We start from the raw sequence: 20,821 nt of genomic DNA, 5'->3' as shown, positions 1-20,821 counted from the left end.
CAGCGGGTCCCTCCCTCCCACCCACCGCCAGGGCGGGGTGCGCATGCGTGGGTTGTGCCGGTCGGTCACGGTAGCGCTGAGGCGGAGGGGGTGGGCTGAGCGTGGCGCTGCCCTCGGGCGGTGCTGGGAGCGCGGGGCCATGGGAGGCGTGCGCTGGGCCTTCCCCTGCGCCGCCTGGCGCCCCCGCCGCCAGGAGTGGCTGCTGGCGGCGCGGCTGGTGCAGCCCGAGGAGAAGGACCGTATCGGCCAGTTTGTCTTTGCCCGCGACGCCAAAGCCGCCTTGGTACATGCTGGCCGGGGGGGGGGGGGGCACGGCGGGGGGCGCCTTCCCCTCCCTCGGGGCTGGCGGCGTTACCCCGCGGACGGGCCTCGAAGGACCGCGTTGCCCGGAGCCCGCCGTCTCGCCGCTCCCCGCTACTGCGGGCGAGTGCGGTTGTCGCCGGCGGGGCCCTGCCCCTCCGCGGGGCCATGGCGGAGGCTGCTGAGGGCCCCTGGGGGCGCGGGCGGGGGCCGTTCCGCTGAGGAGCCCCCTCTGGCGCCACTCGTGGCCCCGGGACCGGCCCTTTCGCCTGGGGACGCGATTGTCTGTGCGGATTCAGTATTGTCCGAACTTGTGGCTTCTAGTAGGAAAATACACCGTGCGAGGGCATTTGAGGGAAGTAAACTCGTTACAAAGTATTAATTGCCAGTTCTACTTACGCCTTAACTTGGGAGCAAAAAGGGATGTTTGCAGCCTGCTATTACTAATTATTCTGAAAGACTTCAACAGTTTTATGTCGTGATGTCAAGTTAGGAGACAAAATTAGCGTAGTTGAGGAAACCACACGAAGACAGCAGTGTCATGTGTAAGAGAATAAAGCTGTTTTATATAATTCAGGTTTTAAATCTCACATAACAATGTGGCAGTAATACAGCCTTCTGCTAATTCGTCCATAAGAAGTTATTCATAATTTTTAGCTGTTCAGTATTTCATTTAGCACCTAAGTAACTGAATGTACTCAAAGGAAAGCTGTTGAGACAGTTTTACCCTTGAGTGTGGTATAAAAAGTATTCATCTGTGCAATAAAGTATCCTAAGTAAATAAGGTAGAGAAGGAACTATTTCGTATGATTCTACTGGGCTGGGACTGCTTTTTATTGGGTCTTGTGTTGTCCTTGTGCTAATAGTGATAACAAATGTATACTTGGGTCTGGTGAACTCGGTTAAATTTACTTGACACAGGCTTTTATAAAAGGGAGAAATATAATTGATTTGGCTAAAGTACACTTACTTTCTATTGGCAATAATAAAACCACATTTTTTTAAGAAAGTGGTTTTCTAGGAACCACGGATATTTTGTACATAGCATAATAGTTCTGTATGAATCACTTCCATTTTATTTCATAGGCTGGTCGCCTGCTGATACGGAAACTAATTGCAGAACAGTTGTGCGTACCTTGGAATGAAATACACTTGCAAAGGACATCAAAAGGAAAACCTTTCCTGGCAAATAACGTTTTAAGTATTTATTCGAATTACAACTTCAACATCTCTCATCAAGGAGATTATGCAGTTCTTGCAGCTGAGCCTGAGCTTCAAGTTGGCATTGATATTATGAAGACTAATTTACCAGGTAATACATTATGGTCACCAGAGCATATTCTGTAGTGTTTAAGTGCTGAACGTTTTAACATTTCCCAAAGAACCAATCTGTGTCCTAGAAATCTAGTGTATTTGGAATAAAGTGTATGAATGTATTGTGTATTTGCTTTTTTTGTTGTTGTTAAATGCACTCCTCATCGTTTATTTAGGGTTTTCTGTTATGCCAGATATGGATCTGTTCCCAGTTTAGAACAGCAGAATCCTGGAAAAATAAGGTCATGAATCCTAGTATGGTATTGGCAGGACTGGCATCTGCAGATATTTTAATTACGGGTTTGCTGTCTCTTAGGTAGAAACAGGGATAACTTTCTAACTAGGGACACTGGGATCCATCCCCATGAGAACTTTATAGCCTGTGACTGTGAGAGTTACTCCCTTGTCCCATAAGTGTGGACGTTGTGTCAGCACCAGGCCCAATACTGTAGCAAACTGGCATCGAAGTTTTGCTATGAGTGTGCAGAAAGCCTCACTGAGAAGGGATCACGAGGGAACGTTTGAGGTGCCTCTGGTAAAAGGCTAAACTTCACAAACTTTAGTTGTTGGCCTGTTTATTTGTATGAAATGTTGTGCTAACCTGACTATTAGTGAACTTCGGGACCCAAATTATGAATTTGAATTGTAGCAAAGTGTATTTTTAAATGCAGTTTTATGAGGATCATTTAGTTCACAAATGTTCATCAATGCATGACAGGGTTAAAGAAGAAATATACTGGTATTTATGATTTACTGGAATTTTAGTTTTTGAGAATCCTTCTCAAGTGCTTAGTCAGATATGACAGTAATAGCTGTGTTCCTAGACAATCTCTCTTCACAATCTTCAGTTTGCCCAGCAATTGATGCTACAAAATAATTTGTGTAGTAAGGTAAAGATTGAAATGAACCCTGACTGGATAACTTTCTTTCTGATCGCTTTACACCTTTTTAATGATTATTACAAGTGTACATTTTTGGATTGGTATGTTTGGCTAAGATGCACAGAAACTTTACTACAATCCAAAGTGAAGTAGTTGTTCTCTGTGACTCACATCCACCTTCTGTAGACCCTCACTCTAAAAATGATGGTCAGCACGTGGTACCACACTGTAGCCCATGGAGGACTCCACACCAGCGCAGTTCTGTGTTTTGTGACAGGAACTGTGGTCCGTGCATAAGGCTGCACTGGAACAGGTATACTCCTGAAAGGACTGCAGAAATGGAGGTCCCAAATACCAGATTAAGCTCGAGGCCAGTGATTTTCTCATAGCTCTCCCAAGCAAAACAAAGCAATGTGATGTCCCAGCTGTGTGTGTGTGTGCTGCCCCACCTGCCTAACCAGGGTAGAATTTTAAATTATAGTCTCTGTAATATGAACTAAAGCTAGCAGTTTTTCCACATAATTTTTTTTTTCCCAATGTCTTGCCACACCGCCAGCCTATTTGCTGGGGAGGCAGAGTGACAGAAGGCCTTAATGCTGTGCAAACACTGCCACAGTAGATAAAATATTGGTGTGGCATCAACACTGTTTTAGGCATAGATCTAAACCACAGTGCTGTATGGGCTGTTATGAAAAAAACTAACACCCAGACCCAGTACCCTTGGAAACACTTTGGCTGCACTTGCCACAGGCCTTACGACAAGACTCCCTAATTACTCATTTTAAAAGGCTTTCCTGTGTCAGCAGGTAAATAGAGCAAATCAAAACATTCAAACATTCTTCTTTGTATTTTAAGCTTTTCTTGGGAAATGAAAAATTGAAAGTCACTTACTTATACATGCCATATATAGAGGTAGGGATATCTTGTATCTTCTGCTGGCATTTTAAAGACACATTGCTGATGTCCAGCTGACAATCTTGTGAAATATGTTAAACTCTCCTTCTGAAAGTAGGAAATAATTGCGAAGAGTAGAGTTTTAACTTTACATTTAGGCTTAGAAACCTGTATTAGTATTACTTCTCCATTTTGGAATATTATGCTTTCAACTCTGTAAGGGATTATATTCTTTGTTCTTTTCCAGTTAATAGAAAAAATATCTCTTAACTTCAATATTAGCTGACTTTACTTAAAAAAAAAAACCCTCATCTCTACTGCTTCCTTTCTCTTGTATTTTTTACTTATTTATTCACTTTTCCTTTCTCACTTCCCTCACGTTAAATCGCTGAAACAGTGGATAACTCAGTGTTCATTGATCTATTGCTCATTCTGAAGGCAGTATCAGAACAAATTAAGGTTCTTTTACCTTGTGTCTGAGTGAGTTCTTCATTCAGTGTCCCTAGTCACTGCTGTCATAAGAGGTGTGGAATCAAAGTTAGGCTGTCAGTATATATTGTTGCTTACTTTTAGTTATGTTAACTTTAGCAGGCTAGATTTAGGAAAAAATTATCTTGAGTTCGTCCTATCGATGATGTTTTGGTTGCTATGTTCCCATATTGTTGGTACACAGCAATATAATAAATGGATACTGAAAAACTACGTATCCAGATGACCAATTTGAAACAAGCCAGTGACAGATACAGCCTGCTAGGATTCCTACATATGGGTCCTTTATCCACCTTTATCCATGGCTACTTTCTCCACCTCTCCCTCTTTCATCAGAGGTCTAGGTATATATTAACAGAAAAAGGGGCTATTAGAGCAAGTCACTGTATCCCCAATCTGAATTCACGGTGGCAAGCTTCACAGAGGAGTAAAAAATGAGTCATTACAAAATTTCTGGCTTTCCTTTCCAATATCTGAAGTTCTACAGCTAGCATAGTCTGTCCTGAAGTAATTTAGCTGTCAACAGCTTGTATACCTCTTCTCTGTCTTTTAATAAGAAGAGAAAGGAACTTCAATGCTTGTCATTATGCATAAGAAATAACTGTCTTAAGTGTGTCAGCACTTGGTCATGCAGTTGGTTTCCACATTATGTAACTTTACATAAATATTTGTGAATTAAATAAAAAAATACCAGGTTACAAATTTTAAAGAGGTTTTGTTTATGGCCATACATCTTCCTTCTTGGAAATATGATTTGTAGTTTTGGAAGAGAAATATGATAGTAGTGAAAACTTAGTAATTGTATGTGGGAAAGTGAGCCAACAAATAAGAAATATTAAGGATAGAATTTTACAGAATCACAGAATCACAGAATGTTAGGGATTGGAAGGGACCTCGAAAGATCATCTAGTCCAATCCCCCTGCCGGAGCAGGATTGCCTAGACCATATCACACAGGAACGCGTCCAGGAGGGTTTTGAATGTCTCCAGAGAAGGAGACTCCACAACCTCTCTGGGCAGCCTGTTCCAGTGTTCAGTCACCCTCACCGTAAAGAAGTTTTTCCTCAAATTTAAGTGGAACCTCCTGTGTTCCAGCTTGCACCCATTGCCCCTTGTCCTGTCAAGGGATGTCACTGAGAAGAGCCTGGCTCCATCCTCATGACACTTGCCCTTTACATGTTTATAAACATTAATGAGGTCACCCCTCAGTCTCCTCTTCTCTAAGCTAAAGAGACCCAGCTCCCTCAGCCTCTCCTCATAAGGGAGATGTTCCACTCCCTTAATCATCTTCGTGGCTCTGCGCTGGACTCTCTCTAGCAGTTCCCTGTCCTTCTTGAACCGAGGGGCGCAGAACTGGACACAATATTCCAGATGCGGCCTCACCAGGGCAGAATAGAGGGGGAGGAGAACCTCTCTCGACCTGCTAACCACACCCCTTCTAATACACCCCAGGATGCCATTGGCCTTCTTGGCCACAAGGGCACACTGCTGGCTCATGGTCATCCTGTTGTCCACTAGAACCCCCAGGTCCCTTTCCCCTTCGCTGGTCTCCAACAGGTCTGCCCCCAACTTGTACTGGTACATGGGGTTGTTCTTGCCCAGATGCAGGACTCTACACTTGCCCTTGTTATATTTCATTAAATTTCTCCCCGCCCAACTCTCCAGCCTGTCCAGGTCTCTCTGAATGGCTGCGCAACCTTCCATTGTGTCAGCCACTCCTCCCAGTTTTGTGTCATCAGCGAACTTGCTGACAGTGCACTCTATTCCCTCATCCAAGTCATTAATGAATATATTGAATAGTACTGGTCCCAGTACCGACCCTTGCGGGACTCCGCTAGACACAGACCTCCAACTGGACTCAGTCCCATTGACCACCACTCTCTGGCTTCTTTCCTTCAGCCAGTTCACAATCCAATTGTTTAAATTATAGTCTCTGTAATAGGAACTAAGGCTAGCAGTTTTTTCACCTAGAATTTTTCTGAGAAAGATTTTTGTCTTGGTAGAATTATGCAGAACCGTTTTTACTGCTGTGCTGTGGATATATAACTTTGACTTTGCCAGTATTGTTTTATCTGATAGTTCCACTGAGTGGTGCTCTTGCTCTGCAGTTGCTAAGTACATTGTGTTTCTGAGAATGAATCCACTATAAATCTCTTTCTCTGGAATAGCTACAAGGACAAAGAGTTCCCTGTGTACAAAGTACATTACAGTAGTTTTTTGTTTGGTTTTTTTTTTTTTTCAAATGCTTATTTAAATACAAAGTACATCATCTTGTGATGTTATCCAACAGAATCTTGATTGAGGTCTCCCATATTCTAGTTTTTATATTCCTTTATTGTTTGGCCAGTGAACAAAATATGCAGTGCAAATGTACGAGAGTATCACACGGCTGAAAGTTTTGAGAAATATGCTATTAAATGGTGTGCTAGAATGTTGGTGTGCTAGCAGCTAGGAGACCTGGTGCACAGAAACATTTTATGTCACTTCTTAATCTGTGCTGTTTTTATTTATGTACAATAAGACCTCTTTCCATATTACTTTTGCTGCATTATTAAAATCTGAAAAATGAAAATACTGCCACACATAGCCTTCTTTGAAGGTGAAGGCAGGTCACACAAGAAGCTATTCTTAATAGTGCAAATAGAGACAGTTCTACAGAAGTTCCAGAGGAATGCAACAGTTTATCACTTTTTTTCCTCTATTCAGATATTGAACTAAATAATGTAGTGATGGTAGAAAAGGAAAATGTCCTCTTTAGATATTGTGTGTTGTTGCCTTTTGGATATCTGGCAGGTTATTGTTGTAGATTTAAATCAGGCTTTCAATTTACTTGTTTTTGAAGAATTACTGAGATCAATGATTTTTTTTCTTCTCCTTAGATCAGTTTAAGATGAACTCTTGAATCATTTGGGAAAATGCGCAATGTACTCTAAATTTGTTAATGGAAGTAATTGTAGACGTTATTTTGCAAGAGAGGTAATGCATATGAAATTATTTTAAACCTTTCACAAAAGAAATGAGAAGGATTCTCACAGTACTACTAACTCCTAAGGAAAAACTCAGCTTGTGATACTGTATCTGATTTTTAACTTATGGAGAAGAAATTTTGCAACAAGTGTCAACTTGGTTTGAGTTGTGTGGGGGATATTGATTTACCAGTCACTTAAACCCTATAAGGTAGAACATTTTCAGAGACTTAAGAAATAATTATATCTTAATAAAGATTGCTTTGAGCATTTGAAAAAAATTTAGATCTTGGGTTCAAGAGCTTTCCCGCTGTGCAAGTAAATTGCTTTCCCGTAACGCAATTTTTTAACCTAGATGGAATTACAAAGGTAAATAAATTAACAATTCATTCCTGATCTTTCATAATCAGCCTGCAATCTTTGTTACCTATTGCATTACAGTTACTTTGATCCAGACATTTCTAATCTCAGTGTAATTCCAGAATTAAATATTTGACATGCAATAAAATTAGCCTTTTTGACTAATCTTTTGGTTTTATACTAGGTTTGATTATTTGAAGACACAAAAGGGTAAATTTTCTGCATGTAAAGTTTACAGAAAATTAATTTGATCTAAAAATACTTCCTGAAATGCTTTTTTTAAGAAAGTAGACTATTATATGCAAACACATGATTGTTTGGAACTGTTTTTCTCTGAGGCAAAGAAATATAAACAGAACTTAACTCATTTTTCTCTTTTTATTCTCATCACATCATTCCATCATTGAGGTGAAATAGTACAATAGTACTATTGTACTATTTGAAGAGACCTTCAAATCAGAGATATGTCACACATGAACCAGAGTATCTACGTCCCAGATGAGGAAGCTAAATACCATGCTTCAGTCAAGCTAGTGGAGGAAAGCTCTCTCTCTCCAGCCACTTATAAACTTTGTGCTGTTTCTTTTGGTAGTCATAAACTAAATTGAGAGTTACGCGCACCTACATCTAGTTAAGACATTTGGCATGTCTTTTACATAGTTGCCATGTTCAAGTTTTTGAACTTGTAATGCTTTTTTAATTGGTGCTTTTCAACTTTTGCAGTAAGAATTTCTTGACCTAGAAAAAAATGCCAAAACAGATTGGTTTTTGGAGTGCTTTTGTCCTTCTTCTGGTGCCTTAACTTTACCTTAAGCAAAGTTCTAATTGTTTTTGGTTTTATTGTTGTATTTCAGTAAATCTCATAGCAGCAGTCAGCATCTAATCTTTTACTACAAGACATAATTGCCAAATTATTAGCTAATGGTACAGATCTACATATGTAGATACACTGTTTGGGATGAAGAAATTAACAAAGGATTTAGATTAAATGTTACTTCTAATTGATTAAGGAAGTCAGAATTTATAAATATGAAAACAAATCATTTTTAGATGTAAAGTAGCGTTAAAACAGCTAGCTAATATTCATGTTGAGCTAATGAATCATAGGGGTCATATACCCTTACACTGAGTAAACAGGGAGGAATTTCTTTGTTCTTGTTCTATTTGAAAATGGGAAGAAACAGCCATCTTAAATGTACTCTTAAAGAATACATATTATATAGCAGTTTCATTATTATGCTTTATTTAGTCACATTTCTAACACTGTTTTAACCTGGAATTACATCATGTTTGTAAAAACACTTGCACATTCTGGAAATTTATTAAGCACCAATGCTTGATAAACTGTGAAAGGAAAATTTGATATTGTGATTGAATCTCCTCTTTCAGGGGAAATTGTTTCTTTCTAAAAAGCCTATCTTAGTCCTTTGTGATTGTTTTTAATAGGAAAACATAAAGGCATTTGTATTAAAATAGAAACTGATAGCAAAATGTAGAACAGTAAAAATGAACTTATCGAGAATAGATATGTTTAAAATGAGGGATAAATTAACAATTAAGAAAGAAAAAATTTAAACCAGTAGCTTTTATTAAAAATAAGTGGTGGAACAAAGAGAAACTGTAAGAATGATTGTCTGGTTTTGCATTTGCTGTTGTTTTTTTTTCCGAGGTATCCTTCTGCACACTGAATTTACAATAATCACAATTTATTCCTTAATTAGTCTTTTGGGAAATTAAGCTATACATTCAAAAATAAGAGGCTAAAGAGAATTGAATTTTTATTTTAATTTTTTTTAAACAAAACTAAAATTACTTCTCAGCCCACACTTATGACAGTTAGCTTTGACTTTCCAAATTAAGCAGGTCTAGCAGAAAGATGTGGTGCTTAGGGACATGGTTTTAGTGGTGGACTTGGCAGTGCTGGGTTAACAGTTGGACTGGATGACCTTAAAGGTCCTTTCCAACCAAAACGATTTTATGATTCTGTGCCAGGAGGGCAGAGGTTAAGTAATTATTATGTGCTATTAAGAATTTGCTTTTTGAGGAGTTTCTTGCTAACACTGCCCATTTCCAATAGCTTCAGCTCTACAGATACATATATTTGTTGCAAGAGTTGGAAAATAGAACCTGTCTTTATTCTGTAGTCTCGAAAGCTTATTTGGATGTTGTCTGTGCAAGAATTACAGTTTGGAGCTCTTATTAATTTCAAGGTTGGGAGACGATATTTGAGACAGATTTGCAGATTTTTAGACTGACTTATGAAATGTTAGAAACTTATCTTAAATATTTAACATCTCCCCTCAGTAACTGTGAAAAAAATAGCCTCAGCTGGATTTCTCTGACATATTTCCTGTCTAAGAGATATTCTGATTTTTAACAAGGCAAATATTTTTGTATTTCCTCACTAAAGGTGACAGGTTGCAGTTGCTGTGTCAAAGCAAAGTTTAGGACCAGGAGACTTTTGCTACTGCTATAAGTAGCTGTCTTCTGCCTTATATTGTGTTCGTGCTGTAAGTTCTAGGCATTCGTGCATGTGCTTTGTGCTGTGTTGCATTTTAATGGAAAATCCAATCTTGTCGCGCATTAAAAAATTATTCCTTGCCCTGTATTGTTTTCCTGTCTGATTACCAGAATTGTTGGGTTTATATTAAATATGTAGATCTTTTTCCTAGCAAAAAAACATTTAGTAAAAACATAGCAAACACTTGAAGATAGTATCTGCAAGAGTAGATATAACTGATACAGCTCATCAGTTTTTAATTTGTGGGCCATGCTCTGCTTTTGCCACATTGCAATACATTTATCTTCCTCTTGTATCTTTTCTTGTATAGCCTGTTGGCTGGATGAAAGGCAGCTCCTGCAGTGACTGGTCTGGAGCTATGCAGAAGTTGATCTGTGTGTTGATAATGGGAAAGGATGTGGGGGGACAACATGCTGAATGACTAGCTGAGTGCTGTCTCTTCTCTGTGGGAAGACCAAACAAAACGTGCTGGGTTTTAGCTGTCAAGTGGGCCAAACACTCTTTCAGCTGCTGGCAAGCCAAACAAATGGCTTTTCCAGGTTTTTTCTTTAAAGCATGTTATTACACGGTTACTTTCACTGTTACATAGGAGAGATTGATTTCCAAATTGAAAATACTAATACTTCTTCTGTCATCTTGCAGGTTTTTTTAGACTTCATTTTGAAGGGGGAAAAGAGGGAAGGATGGTGTATAGACAGAAGTGGGGGTGTTTTAAGTGTGAAAATTATAAGGGACATTTTACCGCATCTGACTGTGAAATTCATGTCCTGGGACCGGCTTCTGTGCAGTGTCCTGACTTCTGCTATCGCAAGGAACCCTCTTGTTCAGTGGCTTCATTACTGCAGTAGGATATCATGATGTGGAAGGACATAGTCCCAGAGTGTGTGTGTCTCAATATTGAGGACCAGTTCCACACCAAACACCGAATTTAGAAGAGAGCGCTTTCATCAGACTATTTCAGAGAAACCAGCTCAGTCTGAATCAGCTTGTGCTTTCTAAGGTCACGGAGTTTCCTAGGGGTGGAAAAAATTGCATTAGTCAAATCAAGGAGGTGTTAGGAAGTGTGAATCACATGGTCAAATTCATGTGGAAGATGAAGATGACTTAGGTACTGAGAATTGGCTTTTTTCCCCCCCTCTTTTGTCCAATATAATGTTTATATATCAAGTACCAAGCAGATCCCAATGCACCCCCAGGTTCTGCAGTGGTACTAGTTTCTTAGAGATGGGAATACTCTCCCTATAATCACATTTTCACTGAAGTACCTACCCTTTCCTGCCACTATTATCTTAATATTTTTATGGTGCAGTAGCAACCATTAGCGATACTATGTGGGTAATGTTGTTTTGCAGTATATCTGATTCAGTGTGAAGATAGAACTGGATGTCATCCCCTTTGTGCTGGAATTTCTGTCTATGCATCTCACAGCAGCACCATATATATATATATATACACACACATATATACATACATACATATATATATGCATATATATACATGTATACCAGTATGTATGTGTGTGTATGTGTATGTATATACATACATATATATGCTTTTTTATATACATATGTATGAATATGTGTGTGTAGGTATATATGTACACACACACATGTTGTATATTGTATAGTGTGAGAGTTAATCTGATTTCTCTTCACTGGAGGTACGAAGTGATCCACTTTTGACATTGGGTGGTCGTCATCATAGCAGCGGGTTTCTGCTTGTCTGTTTTCTGGGAATAGTACATGGTATTAAGTGGTAGATTTTCTTAAAAATATTTATTTTTAAGCAAAGGATTATTTGTCAAAGGTTTCAGCCAATAAAATCTTTCTGTATCTGTAGAAAGGCACTCTAGTACACTATTTCATAAAATGTAGTAACATGTTTGAGACATCTGGTGGCTTGGTAGTACTGCTGTAGTGTAAGGCTGTGGGTGGTCCGGCACATATATGTGGGTGCTGTTGCACTAGCAACATCTTGAGGTTTTTGTTTTCTTTTTAGAGTGATGCATCGTAACCTCATGAGTGTTGAAAGGAAGCAGAGTTCTGACAAAACTGCTGTTCTGAAAAAATAGAATGATTACATTAACTGTTTGGTATGTTCTATAATGGAAAACTGATTAAAATGCCATTTTCATGGGGTAATTTACCTTTTTGCTCAAATATCGTGGCTGCCTAGAGCTAGCTGTGGTCATACAACCTCTTGGAAAGAGCTTAAGCAAATAAAAGGTATAACCATTGACATAGACAAGTTAAGAAAGGGTTTCTTATTTTGTTACTGCTCATCTTTTTTGCTGTTACTGTTTAGTTATAAGTAAGTACATTTCATGAAAAGAATTTGGGGTTCCCGAATCATCTTAGTGATTAAGACCCCATGTATTTTAAATACTTTTATTTTCTCTACTCAGAAGCAAACTAAAATCACGCGCTTGCACCCAGGTGTGATTATGTCAGTAAGCTCTTCAATGGCAAGTGCATATTACAGTTGAATGTTTGGCATAGAAAAAAAATGTAAAAGTATGCTGGAGTCTGGACAAAATTTGAGAGGATCTGGCATTTTTTTGTATTTTCAGAACAAATGACAAAAAGCATATATCTGTTGCAGACCATACACTGCCTGTCTGTAAATTGATCAGGTGTGAAGTATCCACTTAATAGTTTGTGACTTTTCTTCATTTTTTTTTCATCCAAGCCGTACTGTGTCAGAATTGCTATTTCTCCAATGCAGTTTTGAGCTATCTAATCCATTATGATTCTTTACTTTCTTTTGTTTAACATTGACTATCAAGGCAGCTTGCTTAAATATTTATTGCTCTTGTTAGACCCAAACACAGTAATGCAGTTGAAACCTTAGCAGTTTCTCAAATATTGCAAAGACTTAACGATGCTAACTGCAGAGAAAATATCAAACATTATCGAATTATGTCAGTCTTTTTATGACTTTTCCATTCTTACAAGCTGGGAAATGTTGAGTAATTCAAAGGACGTAACCTCAAATTTTCTGACATTTTAAAGTTAGTGCTGCTTCTCTGAGGTACGCCAAGATAAAACATGTCGTCAGTAGTTACATGATGAGAACGGATGTTTAACATACATATCGCTGGGAGAATTGTGAGATACTGGCAGGAAGTGGAGAGGTCACAAAATGCAAATCCAATTTCCAATTCACGTTAAAGCTGTGTGAGCTAATAGATTGAAAAAACATGCTTTGTTAATTTTCTATCTGGTTCTTCTAAGTCAGTCATTTATCTAGCTAATTATTTGTCTTCTGTTGTCGGTTTCTAAACATCTGTACAAGTGTTAGTTGGTATTAATAAACAATTAGGACTTGGGCATCTGTTGCAGAAGAAATGTTTTCTCTGTATCAGTTTACTTTGGTTTCCTTTAGAGATAGTAAAACATGGTCAAATACGGCTTGTGTCCTACACCAAAAGGATTGTCAGCCCAAGAGTCCAGGATTCAAAACGTATTCATCCTATCCAGTTTATTAGTTTGCAGGATTTATAGCTAGTCCGTGTTTCACATTATTAAGTAGATTGATCTGTTCATACTTCAGTCGCTCAAGTGAGTTAGTTTGTATCTGACCAAAACAACTTGAAGACTGTAAAACTGGTGAAAACTGAAGTGAGGAAGATCAGTCATCTACTCACTGTTTTTGAGAAGGCATGTCATGGTTTTAATAACTTCGGGTACAACAGGACAGTTACTGCCTTTAAGTGTACATTGTATTATCAAAGCTGACTTATAATTAACCTGATGTTTGTAACAGTGTAAACAAAATACCAATATGAAGATTTCTGTATTAGCCCTATGGATAGTAATCTTCAGTATTAATAGCATCATAATTTACATGGATCTTAATTCTGATTTTCTTTGGTCTTCCTACAAATGCTGCTTGTTTGGCTTATCAGGTAGAAAAATGGGGGAAAATTACCCTGTATTTATCTACTAATTCTAAAGCATTTTCTCAAATAGGACTAGGGAATTTAGTATGTTTTCTTATTCTTGTCCTGGTTTCAGCTGCGATAGAGCTAATTTTCTTCTTAGTAGCTAGAATAGCGTTGTGGTTTGGATTTAGTATGGGATTTAGTATGAGAAGAATGTTGAGAATATACTGATGTTTTTAGTTGTTGCTGAGAAATCAAGGACTTTTCAACTCCCCATGCTTCGCTAGTGTGCAGGTGCACGAGAAGCTGGGGGGAGCACAGCCAGAGCAATGGATCCAAATTGGCCAATGGCATATTCCATATCATGCAAGTACATAGAGGAGAGTTGGCCGGGAAGTTGCTCTCCCTCTTCCAGGATTGTGGTTTTGGGGTTTCTCTCCTCCAGGTTCGCTAGCCAGGGATGGGCTGGGCATTGGTCAGCGGGTGGTGAGCAGTTGCGCTGTGCATCACTTGTTTGTATATTCTGTTATTATCATTATTATTACTATTATTACTATTTTATTTTATTGCAATTATAAAATTGTTTTAATCTCAACCAGTGAGTCTCTTTACCTTTCTGATTCTCTCCCCCATCCCCCAGGGAGTGAGCGAGCAGCTGCATGGTACTTGGCTGCCTGATGGTTTAAAACCACGACAATTCTTCACTCCTACATCTTTTTAAAATCAATCTTTTATATCTAGTCTGAGGTTTTGCTGTTTTACAGGGAAAACGCAAAGCAGATTTTTGGCCTAGTCTTTACAAAAAATTAATAAATTACCCAGTTGTCATTGCAGTGGGAAAGATGGCATTATATATTTCAATGTAAATAGTTTGTGCAAAAAATCCAAAATGCACACACATATGCACACATATGTATGTGCATACTTACCTGTATAAAATAGTTTACTTTCCAGATTTAATGCTGTACTCTTTTAATGAAGAAACTTAACTTTTGATTTAGTGTTTTTTTTAAATGCATAGAAACAATTTTTGAAACATTACTCAGATTATATTTTTAAGGATCTAATGTGCTTTAAAGTTTATTAGCAGGGAATAATAGCTGTATATAAGTAAGAAATCATTTGCCTTCACAGCTGTGTTAATTTTACATTTAATTTGTTCTGTGAACTACTCTAGTTTCAAATCTGCATTATGATGTGATAGGGGTATGAGGCTTAAGTGTCTGTAAATAAAAGAAAAATCAATGAAAATAGATCTTGGTCTCAAGGATAAAACCTCTAGCTTCTCTTGTGAATATCAAACTATTTAGACACCAACTGGAGGAACTGGTCAGAGATTTGCTGGATGCCTTTCCTCTGTTGGCTACTGTTTCCTAAGAAGGAAGTTAATGAGTGTTATAGGAAGGCCTGTTAGGCAATCAGATACTGGGACAAATTGTTGTCAGTTAATTGGATATTATAAAATGAAGCTATAGTATGTTTTTGTTACATTTATTAGTTTTCTCAGTATATTAACTGTAAGTTAGGAAATTAAGTGGCATAGGCGAGTAAGAGGTATCTATACAAAGCATTGGAAATAGTTTTAAAGTTTACATTGCCAGGAATTACCACATTCAAAATTAGTAGCTGTTAACTTTGAGTTTCATGAAGTATAGTGAAGTTATTTTGTTGATGACTGAACAGATATATGCATTTCTGAAAAGAAAAAGCCTCTTTATTAATAAAATTTTTATGATTCAGCTTCTATACTAATAAAAATCTTAAGGTATTAATAGAGGGCAGTTGTGAAAAGAGATATTGTTGGATTTTTGACAGAATACTTACAGTAATCGATACGTTCAATTTCAAAGTAAGTAAACTCTCAGTCACAGTGGAGCTTATTTTCATGAATCCCCTCAACCCAGTCAAGTTTGGTTTCGTGTTTAATTCAAAAAATCCCATCTCTAATCTCCCACCCCCTTGTCATGTTAATAACATTCGTGCCAGTGGCTCGGTTTTTCTGTCTGCTGAAATGCACTGTCTCAATTCCCTATGGAATCTAAATCAGCATTTCTCTCATTTCTTTTTTTGCAACCTTTTATCCAGTATTTTCATAGATCTGCTCCTATCACAGTTTTTCTCTTAGAGAAAACCAGCAAAAAGTGAGTGACTGTTTTTTCGAAGAGTTTTAATAGTTAAGGGGGATATGTATCTTTTCCTGTTAATCACACGTCATCTGTGGAACAAGCTTCCTGTTTTTCTCTGCTTCCAACTCCACTTATTTTTCAAATATTATGTGAAAACATGTCTTATCTCTCTTACATATTCTAAAAATCACAAAATTGAATTTATTCCGTTTCAGTGATGAACACGTACCTTGTTAGATGCTTGACCAATCAGATAAATAATGTGCAATTTCCTGATGTTCACCAATTTAAATAAGTAATTTACATACATAAATATTTTTCCTGAAGTGCACACATTGTGTGCTACAGGAATCTCACTTTGCCACTGAGATGGACAAGGTTACTGTAAGTATTTTGAATTTATTGGAATCAGAATCTAAACTCTGATTCTTCAGAAGCTGTAAATATGAATTACAAGAAGGAATAGTTGAAATGCAGTTTTGAGCATTTCAGTTAAATTTTTCCACAGAGTTGCATCCTAAGCTAATTTTTTGGCTCAACATTTTAAGTGCTTTTTTGAATAACTCTGAACACTGGGAAAGGAGTGCTGGGTTATATTAGCAAGGCTCAGTACTGTGTGATCCCACCTGTGTGGCGTCTGCTCTGGAGCTTGTTAGTGGATGGATGTTTAGAAGCACAGAGAGATCAGATGTGCAGTTTTCCACAACCTGTGTAGGCATATCTTAAAGGAATCTTTTTTCTTTGCTGCTGTGAGTTAAATAAGAAACAGCAGTACAATTACATAAGTTTCAATGAGTGTCTGGCCTTATCATTGTTCATGGAAAAACGTTAAGATGAAAGTCTTCCTGGAAGTATTTGTATTATGTGTATGCATTACAATAAAAGCGTTTGTTCCGTCAGAGAATCTGTTTTTCAAGTTTTTACTGTCAGTTCATTTTTAACATGCTTCTCCAGTTCATAGATCTTTTTTAGAGATTTATTTTTTTAGAATCTGATCTTAGAAAAATACTGAAGTTTGCATGCATTAAGGATTTTAGAGCATTTCTGTACCATTATTCCACCTGCATAAATACATATGTGTACACTGCAGCCAAATTTCTCTTAGAAAATTGGTATCATCTTGCAGAGAAGAAGAAACCACTGCACAGAAGTGCAGATACCAAGTTCATGTTTTTAGTTATTTAACAAAAGTCTGAAGGTAAAGCCAGAACCTGACTATGAGAATGTTTATCATGTTAAGTCATTTTTGTGGTGAATGTTTTGCAAGTCTTGGGGAAGATCCTCTGAAACTTTTAAAAGTACTTTTAAGAATAATTTGTCTGGTTAATAGCCCTTATAAATACTTTTTTGTCTTGCCTTTATTTCCTATGAGAGTTCCACCTTACATTCCAGTTTCTTTTGTATTGTGTTACGTGGTCTTTGTATTTTCCTTGTAGAAAATACTGTGGCTTCACAAATATCACTAAAATATTGAGGCATATTTTTTCTTTCTTCGCGTAAAGTTTACAGAGTAGGCTTTGAGATTACCAAAAATGTTTAGCAATTTTCCTAAACTTCCCTGAGAGAAAAATATAAGCAATAAACACGGAGGAAAAATACTCAAGAAGGTCTTAGAAAGTTATCAACAGAATAGGAAGCTCAGTTGTTCAGTGAAGGACCCAACTGAAAGATGATTAACTGGTACCCTGTCTTGCCTTGTGCCTCAAGTGATGAAAAATGAAAAGGAGGCTCAGGGGAGACCTTAGCACTCTCTACAACTACCTGAAAGGAGGTTGTAGCAAGGTGAGAGGTTGGTCGCCTCTCCCAAGTAACAAGAGGAAACGGCCTCAAGTTGTGCCAGGGGAGGTTTAGATTCAATATTAGGAAAAATTTATTCACCGAAAAGGTTATTGAACATTGGAACAGGCTGCCCGGGGAAGTGGTGGAGTCACCATCCCTGGAGGTATTTAAAAGACAAGTAGATGTGGTGCTTAGGGACATGGTTTAGTGGTGGACTTGGCAGTTCTAGGTTAACAATTGGACTTTGATGATCTTAAAGGTCCTTTCCAACCTAAATAATTCTATCATTTTATGATCATATGTAGACTATACCATGTGTAATCCAAAATTGTATCCAAAATAGCTGTTAGCTCTAAAGTATGCATACTGGAATAATTTGGCATGAAAACTCTTTGGTGTATTTTTAATGAAATTTATTTTGTAAACTAGAACTTGGATTATTAATGAATTGAAATGGTCACAGAAATAAGTTCAAGTGTTTGTATAATTGTTGATAGGTGAATTTATTTCTGAAGCAGCTTGCAAATGAGAGGTAATTTAGAAATGCAATTTTAAAATCAACTGAATAATTGCTATATGGGACTTGTTACCATTCTTTCAAAGGAAGATTTTAAATTGTGGGGAGCATGTTTGAGGCTTTTTTGCTCAAATTAAAATCAAAAAAGGTAGCATCTAAAAGAAAACTTTCTACTGCTTCTAGTTTTGTCCCCTTGTACCCCAGGTCATGAGAGATATGGGAACACTGAGGAGGGTTTAGTGAAGGGCCTCCAAGGTGATTAGAGGGTTGGGGAACTTGACCTGTCTAGAAATGTTGATGGAACTGGGTTTGTTGAGCCTGAAAAGGAGAAAGTTCTGAGGTAGCTGTAGAGAAGATGTAGGTAGCTGTCTTCATGAGGGTGCATGGGGACAAGGCAAAAGGCTCAGGTTGCTTCCAGGGAAATTCTGTCTGGATGAAACACCCCAATTCTTTACCATAAGAACAGTAAAACATCAGAATAAATTGCCCAGAGAAGGGGTGAAGACGCTGCTTGACAGGGTCACAAGTAACCTAACATAAGGCTCTGTTTTTAACAGAGGATTGGGCCAGATGGTCTCCAGAGGTTCTTTCCAACCTAAATTTTTCCATGATTCTGTGAATCTGTCTTTCTCTGATATTCAACCAAATATGGAGAAATAGACTAGGCAGGCTGTGATACTGCTAGTAATTTGTGGAGAATAATAGTCCTGGCTCCTCTAATCTGATCCACTCCTCAGAACAAAGCAATTGCGCTGTACTAAGAAGGAAATGGGAGAGGAGGGCAGTTCAGGAGGAAGCGGTGCCTCAGCTTTTCAGAGGAGGGACATGACAGACAGCTGGAGTGGAGAGGAAAGTACTGTGTAAATTTGAACATAAACATCAAGAAGGGTAGCTGAACAACTGAAGAAACCTACGACAAAATGGGTAAGTAAGAAGTGAAAAGGTGGTAGCATATGGGTCTGATATACACTTGATATACTAAACAGTTTGAAGTATTGAGTGTATTCGCCATGCATGATAAGGTTTGGATAGCGGAAGGACTGACAATGCAGGAGGCATTATACACCTCTAGATGCTGAAGGTAGTGTAATGTGGATAGTCTTGGATAGTCTCTGGTGTAGCGTGAATAGCCCTGGGTTGCTGAAAGCAAGAGAACTCTCTCAAAGTAATGGAGAAGGAAGAGTATGCCAGGACATTCTTGAATGTTTTGTAGTTTGAATCACCTGAAGAGGCTAGTGCCTCACCACTGTTGTCTTAAATACTTGAGAGAAGAGAAAGAAAAAAAAACACCTGCTCCAAACAATCCACTTTTAACACAGTTATTTGGTCATAAAATGGGCCATATAAACTCAAAGAGATGAAAGACAATAAGCTTTCTCCAAGTGGAACAATTTTTTTTGTTATTTTTCATTGCTTCAGGGAAGTTGAATTGTGTAAGTAGATGCATATTTCATTTGCCTTGGTAATTCATGAAAAAATACTAGGCATTGTGATCATTTTTCTTTTTCAGTATCATAATTTTCTCCAGAGAGGAAAGTTAGTTCTGTCCTTAGATTGTCCTGGATCGTTCCATTAGCTGACTACTGCAACAAAATTTCTATCTTAAGATGTTTTCTTCACTTTAGTCTATAAATGAAATTGAAGGCATGTCTGAAATGTCACTGCCATGTCATGTGTGATGTGTACAGTGTGTCAGGTTACACTTTGCAATATGATCAGGAAATTGTCAGAAAACCTGAATGTGTGCTTTAGTGTGTCATTAGTTCGCTCAGATCAGTTATTACTGCTGCCAGTACCTGTTTTTATATAGTGCTTAGATACCTATAGATGACAACCACTTTATAGAGAAGGGTTAATAACCTTATCCTTGGTTTAAGATGGGGAGCACTAGCGCAGAGAAGGGAAGTTCCTTGCCCATAGTCACTCACAGAATCAGTGGCAGAGCTAGGTTTAGAATCTGCATCTCTGTTAAGCAATTATTTAGTGATGAGCGCTTAAAAGTAGTGTGGTATTTGGAGGGGAGACTATGTTTTGGATTAAATATGACTAATATTTTCTTTTTAATAAGAACATTGCATAACCTATGAAAAAATGTTGTCTCAACATGTAGAATTGTCTCTATCCAGATTTGTATTATCCCTACTAAAGAAAATAGATTGCTTTCTGCCATTGTCTGTTTAGCCAGCTGTAAGCCCTATTGGACAGATTGCGTGGTATGCTGATTAATGATATAGGCCGTGGGTGATTAGCCAAGCATGTAATGAGGTCCATAGCTTCCAGTGTATTATAGAAATGCCATTGATCAACATAACTACACAGTCTGTAGTGTCTTCTGCAAAGTAATTTTAGACTAGTGGGGAAAAGTGGTGTAGCCCCTGAAGAGCTGCTGCAGTGCTACACAGCTGTGCTTGTTTTTGAGGAGGAGGCTTAAATTTATCTAAGGATCTGAAGGTTTGGTGTTTTCTTTTCCTTGATATTTTTCTTACTGTGATTATGGGTACCTCCCTACCCCCATTTTTCTTGCAGAATAAATCCAAAAGACTTAATATGCATGTGATAAATTTGGGAGATTGTATTTCTACGTCTGCTTAAAGTGTTTTTGTATCCCAGCATCCAAGGGCAGGAGACAGAATAGCTTGATGAATTCTGACAAACAGCACACTGTTTTATAAAATGTTTCTAGGTCAAGCTGTCAGATGTCAAAGACTGTCTATGCTACTTTTGTAGCTGAATATGATTTTTTTAATATAAAATTAGCACTGGTTAAATACTTTCCTTTTTAGCAAATGCTG

At 38.0% G+C, this 20,821-nt stretch overlaps 1 protein-coding gene across 1 annotated transcript in view; it reads left to right on the top strand.

The window, feature by feature from the left end:
- The first annotated feature begins 62 nt into the window (after positions 1-62).
- Positions 63-20,821, top strand: part of AASDHPPT (aminoadipate-semialdehyde dehydrogenase-phosphopantetheinyl transferase) — a 35,134-nt gene continuing 14,375 nt past the window's right edge. Inside the window, exons 1-2 of the mRNA XM_068395275.1 lie at positions 63-283; positions 1,387-1,612. Coding sequence (XP_068251376.1) covers positions 140-283; positions 1,387-1,612 — 370 coding nt within the window. The 5' untranslated portion in view covers positions 63-139. The remainder of the gene's footprint in view (positions 284-1,386; positions 1,613-20,821) is intronic.

This window comes from Nyctibius grandis, chromosome 2, assembly GCF_013368605.1.
Source record: "Nyctibius grandis isolate bNycGra1 chromosome 2, bNycGra1.pri, whole genome shotgun sequence".
NCBI classification, from domain to species: domain Eukaryota; kingdom Metazoa; phylum Chordata; class Aves; order Nyctibiiformes; family Nyctibiidae; genus Nyctibius; species Nyctibius grandis.
The sequence above is the reverse complement of the archived record's forward strand: the minus strand, read 5'-3'. Positions and strand labels throughout refer to the sequence as shown.